General features: G+C 35.0%; 1 protein-coding gene across 2 annotated transcripts in view; it reads right to left on the bottom strand.

The window, feature by feature from the left end:
* SAXO2 (stabilizer of axonemal microtubules 2) overlaps positions 1–13,721 on the bottom strand; it is a 91,973-nt gene that overhangs the window by 1,233 nt on the left and 77,019 nt on the right. For both annotated transcript variants that reach the window (XM_074295260.1, XM_074295261.1), the window contains exons 2-3: positions 10,492–10,635; positions 7,378–7,580 (exon numbers count right to left, since the gene is read on the bottom strand). In XM_074295260.1, the coding sequence (XP_074151361.1) occupies positions 7,378–7,580; positions 10,492–10,635 (347 nt within the window). The remainder of the gene's footprint in view (positions 1–7,377; positions 7,581–10,491; positions 10,636–13,721) is intronic.

The following is a 13,721-nucleotide window of genomic DNA, read 5'->3' as shown; positions in this document are numbered from 1 at the left end:
GCTATATTACTATCACTCCCTTCTGTCACTGACAGTAATTCTCCTATCTTTAGAAATCTTCTATTCCCTATACCATTTATTCATTTGGCAACTAATCACAAATTGCCTTATGACATCACTTATCTTATTGGCTTAAAATTTTTGTTTATTGTATTAACTTTTCACATGTAAGCATTCATGTTTTGTCTTCCCAGCTTGATAAAAAGTTCCTTGCAGATAATGGAAATGTTATTGTACATATCTATATCCTCAGTAATGCCTACCCTTAAATATAAAAGGTGCTCAGCAAATATTTGTAGGTGACTAGTTATTATCTAATGTGTCTAGAAATGAATAGTTTCTTTAAGCTATAGATGTGTAATTGGAACTCAAATTAAGAATGAGTCTTCCCTTCTGGATGAATCTTTTCTTTCTCCTAATTCCTCTCTCACTTTCTCCCTGCTCTAAACTCCCTGATCGATGCCTATGCTCAAAGTCAATTCTCCATATTCTCTCTCTCCTTTTCTGTGATATCAAATTCTGGTACATGTGTTTCTGTTTGTCTTTTGTTATTCAGCATCCAAGATAGTAAGGCTAATCTTTCTCATTCTGGCTAGGAGTGGGCTGCTAATGGGAGGAGGCAATGGGAAGGAGATGCTCCCCCTCAGAAAGGAGTTTGAGAGAATGATGGGCTAGGAGATTATATGGAACTTTAGATTTGACTCGTGAAACAGAAAGACAAGGAGCTCAAAGGACATCCCAGCTTTTAAGAAACTTTTGCTTTTATCAAATATGTGAGAGAGAGGGTGTGTGTGTGTGTGTGTGTGTGTGTGTGTGTGTGTGTGTGTGTGTGTGTATGTTTAAGAGAGAGAGAAAAATAGAAGAAGAGAAAAGAAGGAAGAAGAGAGGAATCTAACTGTACATGTCATCATGAAAAATGCAACACTGGTTTTATTTATATGGGTCTTAGAAAATGCAATAAGGAGAAAAATTATAGCAAAATCTTAAGCATTACTATGGTATGGCCCCACCATCAACATCCAAAACTGATATTCTGTTTAAACTATTTCCTGCCCACACGAAAAAATATTTTAATAATATTACAATTTTTAATTTATATACTATGCCAGTATTAAATTTTTTTGTTAAAAATAAAACTTATTACATAATATCCATGTTATAAGACATAAGGTGTGGTAGGAAAAGCTATCATCTTGCAATCAGAAGAGCTAGTTTGAGTCCCAAATCCTTCTACTTTACCAATCTATTCCACCATCTTGCCAGAATCTTTCATAAACTTGATTTATAGATGAGGAAACTGAGAAGCTCAGAGAGTCAATGAATAATTAGCCAGGGAAATACAAGCTGGTATTGCTGGTAGCAAGTAGGCCAGCTGGTATGGCTGGAGCCTCCACAGGAACCACAGAGACTTTCATCTCTGTGATTGTTTGTGGAGGTGGGAAGACTGGGGTACCTTGGTTGAGTGGGAACACCAGACCCAGCTGTGCTACAGGGACGCAGCCCTGGGAGAGAAGGAGCCAGCCCCCAGTGAGTGCAGAGGCAGTGGGCAGGGATGCTGCTGGCACCTGCAAGAGGAGAGCTCTTAGTTTATGTTTCCTAGTCAGAGGGGAGAGCTGAAGTGAAGCCAGAGGCACTATCCCTCCACCCCAGAATTAGAGGTGCTTACACTAATACTTCTAATTAAAAAAAAAAAAATGAATCAGCAAAGAAGAAAGAACCCATTATAGAAACTTGTTATGGGAACAGGAAAGACCCAGGTTCATCTTCAGAGGAAAACAATAAAGTGAAAAAGAGCTTCTTTTAACTCAAAGAGTAACACTGAATTTATAGAATTCAAAAGAAAAAAAAATTTTATTCAAACAAGAGACACTGAGGAAAAACTAACTAAATAAAAACCATCTAAGAAAAACAAAAAGATTATGAAAAAAAGTTAACTAGAAAAGGAGATACAGAGTTTCAAAGATGAAAATAACTCTTTGAAAATTGGGCAAGGGAAGCCAGTAAAGCTATGAGAGACCAAGAAATAACAAAACAGATTCTAAAGGATGAAAAAATACAACAGAATATAAAACATCTTATAAGAAAAACAACAGCTCTAGAGAACAGATCAAGAAGAGAAAAAAATAAGAATAATTTGACTTCCTTAAAATTGTGAGAAAATAAAAGAATCTTGACAAAATAATGCAAGAAATAATCCAAGAAAATTGTTCTGGAGTGATAGAACATGAGGGGAAAGTAAAATTTAAAAAAAAAAAAAAATCCACCTGTCACCATCTCAATGAAATCCTTTGTGGAAAACACATAGGAATATTATTGCCAAATTTCAAAACCTCCATATCAAAAAGAACATATTTCAAGACACAAGGAAAAACAAACAAATAAATAATTCAAATATGCTGGAGCTACATTTAGAATTGTACAGGATTTAGCAGCAACCAGAATAAAATACCGCAGGTCCTGGAATCCTATTTACTAACAATCAAAAGAACTAAGTCTGCATCCATAAATAATCATATCCAACAAAATTATCTATAATACTGAATGAGAAAAAAATGGACATTCAAAGAACTTGAATATTTTCAGCACTTTCTATCAACCAAATTTGAACTTAATAGAAAATTTAACATATTAAAAGCCAATAACAAAGATCAGTTTCAAGGAATTTAACATGAATAAATATATACCATATGTTCAAGATTGACATAAACAATATGGAAACTCAAATTAAGGAAAAAATAGTAATCATGAGGAAGAATAGATACATAGGCATTAAAGCGGGGGAGGAGGGCTCCAAGTTCTGAAAATATACTCACATACGGAATGGGTTAAATAGGCAACATTTATATATACCATGAAGGGTATAGCACCCTCTAAAATCTATAAAGAAATAAGGGGGGAGGTATGGGTGGATAGGGAAGCAAAGGATGAGGGAAGAAGGCAGAGAGGGATCCATAGGTAGGGGGAGGTTAAGTAGTAGCAAGGCAGAATTAAAGGGAAGTCGGCAGACATAGGAAAGATAAGCATCTGTGTAGGTAGAGGAGCAGTGTGTGTGTGTGTGTGTGTCTGTGTGTGTGTGTGTGTGTGTGTGTGTGTGTGTGTGTGTATCTACAGATATATACATAAATGTATCCTTTCTTAACTATAGCCTGCTTGGAGGTGGGAGTGGGGGTGGGGATGAGGAAGGGAAAAAGAATAAAGTAAAAAAGATGGGCAACAGAGAACAAAAGAACAATTTACAAGAAAAGTAAAGAAAAGATGGACACATGAATATAATTTCTTCTACTAGATAAATACTTTCTTGAACTAGTAATTTTTTGCAACATATTTTGAATTTTCCCTGATGTTCTGCTGGGCATAAATCAATGTTCTTTTTTGTTTTGTATTCCTTTACTATTTTTTTTCTTACTGTTTTTTAAGATAAAATAATTTTTTTTAAAAAATAAAAATAAATAAATCTAGGTTTCTAATTATCATACTGCTTATTACTTCATAAGGTGTTTGTAAAAAGCTATACAAATGGATTAGTATTAGTTTTCAATTCTGAAAATGTCCCAGGATAAAGTATAGTAAGGGGGTTTTAGCCAAAGAGGATATTTATCTTGATGTTTTGATACTTAGATATGTATCATATTTTCTCTCTAAATACATACATATAATTATATTAATAAAAAATAATAGATGGCAGATGTAATGCTGAAAAATTTCTACTTCTAGATCTCTCTCCACATAAAATGATTTTGCATTTAATTTCATTTGTATAATAATGGATTATAATTAATTTATTATAATAATGTAATATAATATTTATTTATATTAATTATAATTTATTATATGACCCATATCTAATAAATTATAATAATTATTTGTATAATAATAACTCATAGTTTATTAATCTTCACTGGAAAAGGGAAGGGGGAGGTAAAAAGGGAAATGGGGAAATGTCCCTAAAGTTGCTGACTAGTATGGAACAATTAGTGTTAGGATTCTTACAAGGTGGTAAGTCACTGGGATAGATATAATTATCTAATTTTGTATGGTACTTAACAATTCACTAGTTCAGTAATGTATTTACTAGAATTCCATGAGATTCACACTTTTAAGAGAGCATACTTTCAAGGAGCTCCCACAAGCCCAGGGAGCTCCCACAAGCCCACTCTCTGAGGCGGAATCTGATTCCCACACTCTAGAAGATTCAGAGTGAAGAGTCATTCAAGATTCCACCGTGGTGCTGGCTGGAGACATTTGGACAAGAGCTCTTGGGAACTAAAGAGAGAGAGAGGCCTCTAAGAAAGCTAGTCAAGCCCCAAGTAAAGGAGACAAGACTTGAAGGAGAAAATAAAGCATCTGGAGATAAGATTTGGAAAGAAACAGTAAAGACTTTAACTCCTGGTTGCATTTTGGGATTATTGAACTGAATTGAAGCCAAAGGCTGCCTCCAGAAGCTCCCCAAGAAACCTGCTCCCAGAAATCTATTGTAATTTAGAGAAACAGAACGTCACAAATTAGGATACATTTATAACAATTTTCTACTCTTATTGATTCCCTATCTTAGTTCCCTTTTGTCACAACTATGCCAAACCTTTTCTCTTCTTAAGCCTTTAAATGTGCCAAATCAGATGAACTAGACACCTGCTTCCCTGAGATTTAAAAAGAAATGGAAACCATCTCAACTTTCTTTCATCAGAAAGAAGCAATATAGCCTACTTTCTCTGTCTAGGTCCTTGATCTCAGCCTTTGTGCCCCTCCAAGACATTGCTTAATCCAATCATTCTCATTCTCTCTCATTCTCTCTCTCTCTCTCTCTCTCTCTCTCTCTCTCTCTCTCTCTCTCTCTCTCTCTCTCTCTCTCTCTCTCTCTCTCCCAGACCTTAAAAAACAAAACAAAAAACAAAAAAAACAGAACACAACAGATCAAAACCTTCCCTTGACCTTTCTACCTTACCCAGATCTCCTTTACTCCTACATGTAATGAAATCAGCCAAATGCAGATAAAACCTAGGAATGCAGATCCAACTCTCTACTTATTTCTCTAACTGCTCTTTCACTAACTCCTTCCTCTTTTAGAACCTAATACAAGCCCTCATTGCCACTTTCCTGGACTACTGTATCCTCCTCTAATAGTCTTCCCATCTTCACTTAAGCACCTTGCAAAACATTTTGTTCACTCCTTATTTTCTTCAAGTACAGGTGAATTCATGTTACACGTTTGTTCAATGGCTCGTTTCACAAATAAAATTTGAGAGCTGAGATTTTCTACAATATTTCTAGTATCTTTCTTCTTTTTATCCCCATCACCAAATCCATTCAGGTTCTCTCAGAACCTTACCCATTTTATCATAATAGTCTCCTAACTGGCCTTCCTATTTGCAAATGCCCCTTTCTCAAATCCATTTACCACACAGCTGCCAAAGCAACTTTTCTTTCTAAGATGAAGATGGAACTAATTCATTCTTCTCTTCATCAAAAACAAACAAACAAAAAAAACCCATCTTTCATAGTTACCCATTACTTCTAGGATCAAATTCAAAATCTAAGCCTTACATTTGAAACTCTCCATTATACCACCTTTCTAGACATTTCATCCTATTCCTTTTTTATACATCCAATATCCAGTTAAATTGGACTACTAGCAATTTCCCAAACAACATTCCATTTCTTGCCTTCCTGAACTTTTTTTAAAACTCAGCTCAGTAGCTACTGATTTTTTTTATTTTTTTATTAAGACAATCAGACTTGTGGGAGGTCACCTAGTTAATATGTGTCTCCAGGCTAGATTTGAACTCGGGTCCCCTGACTCCAGGGCCAGTGCAGTATCACCTAGCTGCTCCTACTTAATTTTTTAAGATTCTCTCACTAATCTTGACCAGTGTTCTCTACTGCCCAAATGGCCTTGCATTTACTGTCTTTAGCTGTGTGTGTGAGGCAGCAGGATATTCAGGTTCTTGAGTATGAGATCTTTTTTCCTTTGTGTCCAGCTCCCATGATAGTGACTGGCAAATGGTAGGTTCTTGATAATTCAATTGAATTGCCTCCTCTCCTTTCTAGCCGCTTCTTATACAACCTTCATAGCAAGATATCAGATTCTATAATAATTATGAACTCTTGAAGTCAGGATCCCTGTTTTATTTATCTCTGTTATCTTCTCTAATTAAAGCAGTACCTTATATGTATGAGTACATAATGTACTCATACAAATATGCAAAGTGCTTTGTGTATCTTAAAGTGCTATCTAAATGTAAATTATTTACATTATTTCTGTTATAGTAGAAGTAGTTGTTTTTTAATAAAGTGGGCCCTGAGTCTTTCCTTCAATCCCAACTCTTGATTCTCAGTTTTTACATACAGATCTCACATGTAATTTCTAACCAAAAAGTAGGCATCAGAGATGTTGTAATCCATTTTCAGAATATCCTTTTCATCAGCTTTTCCAGTCCCATAATTCCTTCCCCCCTAAACATCATCACTGTCTTCCTTATCCAGCTATTGTTTCCCCACATCATTAATTTCTTGTTTTTCTGACTTTTCTGCATCTAAGAATTCCTTAGATATCTTAATTCTTAAAATCATTTATTTAGTCCTTGTCATTATGGCATAATGCTTTTGATTCTAGAATATGGCTATTACTGCCTTTGCTTTCACTAGAATATTCAGCCATAAATCCTAGCTCCTGAGAGGCAATATTCTAGCCTAACCCCCTTATTTTTCAGGAACAGGAAGCTGAGGCTGAAAATTATCCTGTACAAAACATCTTTTACAATACCATCCTGTTATTTGCCTGTGATCAAAGGAAATTAATACATCTTCCAAATACTATAAGTTAAATTTAATGAGAAACTAAAGTCATTATTTAAAATTAAAGTGCCATATTGGACAAATATATAGGCCATACATTTTTGGTCAAATATGATTTGTATAAAATTTGAATTAGGCCCTGAATGAGTTATTTTTCATTGTATGGGTATATATGTACTTATAAATATAGACATACAGATATGTGTACCTTTACAAATATGAGCTGCCAAAATGTTTTTGAAAGCAAAAATATGGATATATAAATATATGTATGTATATATATATGTATGTATATATATACGTATATATATGTATGTATATATATGTATATATGTGTGTGTGTGTGTGTGTGTATATATATATATATATAAATATAAAATCCTGGTCATGGTACATGTGTGGCATGTTTATATGTATAGATATATACAAGTGTGTATATATATATTTATATATGTATTGCTTTGTAGAGATATTTGAGAAGCTTATATTTGATCCAACAAGTTTATGAAAAATATCTAAAAATCACTACATTAAAAGTATGTGCTGGTTACACGTTACTCCTTTTAAAAATGTAAGATATATTACCTTTATAGGTAGGAAGAGTATCCATCTTTTCTTTTTTAATAATCTGTCTTTCCGGAGGCCTCAATGTTTCAGCAGGTTTTGATGGGTAAAAAATAAAATTCCGCTTATAGGTAGTTGTCAAATCAGGGTCCCCCATTTTTGACTTGTATTTATCAGGTGCTTCAACCTTTTCTTTATATGTATCACAGGGAAGACATTCAGATCTGAAATATTGTAACATGGGACATTCCATAAAGGATATTAATTTTTTGCTTCATGAAATATGAGTACTGAGGGTATTTCAGATTCGAAACAAATCAGGAAGCCAAGGACTATCAGAAGAAGCTCAGAGTTAGAGGCAGCGCCAGTACCACCATGTAGCCCCTTTTTTCGGATCTCCAATGCCTTCCAAAGACCATGAGCAGCGGCCCCACAATCATTGCCACTCAAAGTTAAAAATGAACCACTGAGTCCTATAATTCAACACCTGCCCAGTTAGTGAGGTTTTTGAGAGGCTGGGCCATACCATGGGAAGTAAGTTATCTTTGGAGTCAAATGGCCTGAATCCACATCTTGCTTCTGCCCTTTAGTGCCTGCAATCTAATCAAGTTGGTTTATCTCTGTGGGGCCTTTGTTTGCTCATCCTTAAAATGAAGGGATTAGGCTGGATGAACTCAAAATCCCCTTTAGCCTCCAAATCTGCCATTTTAGATCTTCCTGCCATGAAAGGAAGGCCACAGGGGGAAAGATAATACACTTGGCAACTAGGAGAACTGGCTTCCAGTTCAGGCTTTCAAGTGGCTGCAAGTTGCTCAATCTTTCCCAAATCTAGACATCAATCTTTATAAAAATATTGTAGGTAGTCTAGTTTCTACTTAGCCTATTCCTCTTCTATAGAAAGATTTCAAGTTAGTCTGGTATTCTGGATTAGATAATCTATTTACCCTCTGTCTTGCGGATATTTTAAAAATTTAAATTTAGAACTGGAAGGAATGTCAGAGTTCATCTTTTTTTTAATACTTTCATTTTTACAGATGAAGAAACTGACATCCAAAAAAGTTAAATCAAATTAGCAGGTATTTATTAAGTACCACCTATGTGCAAAACACAAAGAAAGGCAAAAAAAAACAAAACAAAACAAAACAACAACAACAACAACAACAACAACAAAACAGTTCTTGCTCTCAATCTGGTGGAGTTGTGATTTGGCTGGGATCACACAGATAATAAAAGCAACCTGAAAGCCTTTGACTCGGAATCCACAGCTCTTTCTCCTGTATCATGATGATACAAAAAGTCTAGTTGATTACAATTTTTTAAATTTCCTACTGAGGATTAGTCTGGCAAAATGACTACAAATTACAGAATAAAATCCTGTTTTTCACCCACCTATGAATCTGATTCACTTACCTTTGTGTGTGAAGTCATCAACCTCCTTGAATGTCATTAGTTTAGATTAGGTTGCTTGGCAGAGACTCAAAATTTGTGGGGCCTAGTCTCTAATATACAGTGGTTTGACAAGTGAGAACTGGTAAACCTTTGGGGTAAATCAATGCAATTCAGACTACTGACCACTGTTCATACATCTTTTGTTTTTTATTCTTATAACTTCAGAAATTCTACTCTGAACTGGAAATCTATAGATACTCACTTAAAGGAAATTGTTTTCTGAATTGTAGTGTCTATGACTAAAAGGATTGGTTGAAATGAAGTCAAGGGCTACATTCAGCCTAAGGGCTACAGCAAGTTCTCCATCTGTGCTATAAACAAGTGAATTTGATTCTACCTGAACCAAAATAATGGCGGGATGTTGGTTTAAACAAATAAAAAATGTGATGGAGCAATGTAAAAATAAAAATTAAAGAAAATTGATGTATGGAAAAGTAGAAAAATAATAAGAGAAAACAGTTAATCAACCAAACAAGTATGGACAGTGACAGAAAAATCCACATCAAAATGTGAACTTCAGAATAACTATCTTTTCCCTTCTACTTCTTTTTGCTCTCCTCATTATTCCTTCTCCTCAGCCTTATTTTTAAGCATCTTTTCTAAGCCTCAAAATTAAACGGTCTGGTTTCTTCATAGAAGAAACCTTCAGGAATCATTAATCATCAATAATCAGTAATCATACATTACTAGCTTAACATAAAAGTGAGAATCCCACTTCTAACAAGGATGATGACATTAAAGATACACACCAAGTCTGGTTTTCTCAAGAAATTGACATAGAATGAGAAAAACCAGCAGGCAGAACAAAGGAGAAACCAAGGGAAGAGCCAGGAGGGACACCTCAGTTATCCTCAGGAGGTCAGGGAGAGAATAATAAAGGGGCAAGTGAAAAAGCTCCAGACCAAGCCTACTAGGGATTAACAGGCCAGTCCTTCCTGCCTGGGAAAGGGGCTGGGCCACAGATAACGTGATTCCCGGATTTTGTCCCCCAGGTTCCTCAAAGCAGGGAGTAGATTTTGGTCTGATGAATAGGCATTGCTGGTGGAGATGTCAATTAGCCCAACTGTTATGGAAAACAATTAGACAATAAACTGTACATAGTCTTTGACCTGAGTGATGCTGCCATTAGGCAAATACCTCAAGAGGTCAAATATTGAAGGAAAAGTCTGATATTGCAATAGCAAAAAAGAAGTTAAGTGGATATCCACTGACTGACCAAAATGTGAATTATACTCTCCTGCAAGGGGAAATGATGAACAGGAAGGAACCTAGGGAAACTTACATGATCTGAGGCAAAGCAAGGTATGCAGAATCAGCATAACAACTGACATGGCCACAAGACTATAACAGCATTGGCCCTCTTATATCAACATACTGTCTGTGAGCAATGGTGGCTATATGTGAGAAAGACAACATGAAAATGAAGAATGCAAAAGAATGGTGGATAATAGGTGCAGAACAAACTACACATTTTCAAACATGGTCAGTGTGTTGATTTGCTTTGCTCACCAGAACTTGTTTGTTGCAGGGTAGAGTCCTTTTGGTTGGGAGGGGTCTTTAGGAAGGGACAATAATAATTTCATAAAAAATAAAGCATACTAACAAACCATTTTTAAAGGCTAGAAATAGCTTTACCCCCATTAAAGTGAAATGTAGACTATTTAATTAAATATTATTATTTCTTACATTTTGTCACCACATGATTGAAGTTGATGTTGCACAGGTTTAATACTTTCAAAGTGGGTATATTTTTCTGAATATTCAGTTGTGGGGTTACTCAAATCTAGTTTTTCATAAATCCTTGTAGGTCTCTGAGGACAGCGATGGAGCCTGTGTAAATACAAATAAACAAACTGTTTCAACTTTTAAAAATATTTTGCATGTAATGAAATCATTATATTGTAAGAAATCTTCAATACATTTAGGAACTTTTACTTGAGAGCAATTTATGTTTATGTTTGTTAAATGTGAGACTTTTCTTAACTAACCTGTCACTGCAGATTGTTTAATGAAATTTTTGAAAGAATGAAAAGGAATGAAAATGAAAGAGAAATGAAAGAAAGAAAGAACTGGGGTGAAATTTTGCCTGCTGCCAGAGCAAGAATAAAGTCTACAAGACACAGATTAAGTGTCTTTCCACTCAGCAAAAGGCAGATACCTTGAAAGAAAATAGCCATGTTCTATAAGACACTGTGATTTATAGAATTATAGGATCTCAGAACTTGAATAGGTAGCTACTTATCCAAATCACACCTAAATTAGAATCCACTCTATAAAAAGACCTTTCTATAAAGGGCTTTTACTTGTGCATCTCTCAAAAAAATACATTCTACTTTGGGATAACTCTTAATTGTTAATTAAATTCAATATGCCTACTATGTTCAGATGATGATGAACAACATTCCATTCAATTCTGGGGAGTTCTCATAGTAATAACTTAAATTTTCAAAGCTATCTAATATTACTTGATCCTCGTAAAAAACTCTAGGAGAGAGTCAAGGCCGGTATTCTTATTTCTATTTTACATATGAGGAAATGGAAGCTCAGATAGACTAAATGACTTCCCAGGGCTAACATATTCACCATTGCCACATACATCCTCTGTTTCTTGATTCAGTAATCTTTTCACTATTTACTCCAATATCATATTTTAATCAACAATCTTAAATGAATTATTTGATTTTCATAACCTATATAGAGGGTACAGGTCCCAAAGGTAAAATTGTGTACAGGATACAGATCAAGATTGAGGACAAGATGAGGAAAAGACAAAATGCTAAAATTTGTAACAAAATTGCCTCCCTCTATTTTAAGTTTTATAAGAATCTCTAAATAATACATGGAATTATTGATCTATAAAATGGCTTCCAAATAACCCAGGCTTTAGTATAACTTGTACCTAATCCTTTACATCAAAAAGCAGCTAACTTAAAATATGATCAAAGAAGAATGATAAAAGTGTAATGAAAAGAAAGTTAATAATGCAAAGACATATGTAAATTGATAAGGATGATCAGCATGAAGCAGATACAGTAAACTACAAGATGAAGAAAGGAGGTAGTACATTTCAGGCACAGAATAGGAGATGGAAAGAGGTAGACAGTCAGTGTTAAGGCATATTGAGACCAGAAATGGGACACTGTTTGAAGAACAACAGATAGGCCTATTTGACCAATGTTAAATTCATGACCTTCCAAACTTAAGCACTAAATTTGCAGCCAGGTTGTAAAGGGCTTTAAACATCAAATGAAGAAGTTCACACTCAATTTTAGAGGTAATAGGGAACCCTTGAGCTTTCTGAACAGAGAAGTGATATGATCAGTCATATTTAAGGAATATATATACTCAGGGTAGGACTTCTCAGAAGGTTATTGTGATAGTCAAGGTAAAAGATGATAAACATGTAAACTAGGGTGTTGGCTATGTGAGTGGGAGAGAAGGGATGTATTCTAGGTTGTAGATCCAGAATGGCTAAGACTTGATTGATTATATCTGAGGTGAGTGAATGGAAAGATGGTGGTGCTCTTGACAGAAATCATAGTTAAGACGACGGGTAAAGACTGGGGGAAAGATTGAGTTCAGTTTAGATAGTGTCGATTTTAAATGCCTCTGGGATGTCCACTGGAAATGTTCAAGGAATATTAGGAAATTTGGGACTGAAGTTCAGGGTAGAGTAAGACTGAAAATGTAAATCTGGAAATCATCTGCAGAGATGACAATTGATCTCTTTCTTGGGAATTAATGAGATCTCCAAGAGTATAGTTAATCACTGGCTAAAAATCTATTACCTATTATCTTACTCAGCTGATAAAGGAACTAAAGGGTGTTTATAATAGATCTTTGGAATGATAAAAATGTATCCATCTTCGAGCAAAATAGGCTAGGAATGCTCTTTTCCATGTTGTAGATAAAACAAGGACAGAGAAAATGATTTTTCTCAACTTCATTCATGTCAAAATCCATGGTAATAAATCCAAATATCTAGACTCTAAATTCAGTATTCTATTACTCCATAACTTCTCCAACATCAGAGATAAGATGCTACTGACATTATTTCAATGAGAGATTTTCCATTTAGCAGAAAGTAATTAACATGATGTAGACTTACATTGCTTTTGCATATTCTCTTGCCAAATTGCTATTGTTCAACTGACAGTAAGGAGTAGATGTCGAAGATTATAATGTCATCTATCTTTGATAAACACAATTGACATAGACGTGTGAATAATGAGGTGTTTTGGAACTTAGAAGTTTATGAGAAAAAAAATTAAAAGTAAAGGAAATTTGGGAATAATAGTTCATATTTAGATCTGAAGCCATAAATCTTGAGTTTGAATATTTGATGTCACTGTTACCTTGTGATTCTTTAGGAAAGTCCCTTTACCTCTTTGGTTCTATTTCCTCATCTAATGGGCTAGGTAATCCCTAAAATCCCTTCCAGTGTGGACTATTTAAATTAACACTTCCTTGTTTAAAACACTTCCTTGAAATTACAGAATGTTAAAGTTGGAAGAAACATCAGAAATTAGATTGTCCAACCTCCTACCTCCATTTTATAGAGGGAGAAAATATAGACTCAGAAAAGAAAAGTCAATTATCTAAGGAAACCAAAGCAAAAAGAAGGCAAAAACAAGGCAGATCTCTATCACAGATCATAGAGATTACACATCTTCATAACATAGTAGATTTAGAAGTGAACACTGATTTGCAAAAAATGGTGGGAAAGTGTAGCGAGCTGTCGTCTCTAGAAGCTGCTGGATCGCTCTCTGGGAAGAGATCTGCTGTGTCTACTCAAATCTCTCAGACAGATTCTTCTTCCTGTAACGAACCGTTGTCTCCAGGCAGTTGCTGTTAACTCTTGTCCAAAGAAGTGACTTCCCTTCCTGCAGAGAGCCCCGTCAGGCCTGATGTAATGC

Source organism: Sminthopsis crassicaudata, chromosome 2 (genome assembly GCF_048593235.1).
Source record: "Sminthopsis crassicaudata isolate SCR6 chromosome 2, ASM4859323v1, whole genome shotgun sequence".
Classification (NCBI taxonomy): domain Eukaryota; kingdom Metazoa; phylum Chordata; class Mammalia; order Dasyuromorphia; family Dasyuridae; genus Sminthopsis; species Sminthopsis crassicaudata.
The sequence above is the reverse complement of the archived record's forward strand: the minus strand, read 5'-3'. Positions and strand labels throughout refer to the sequence as shown.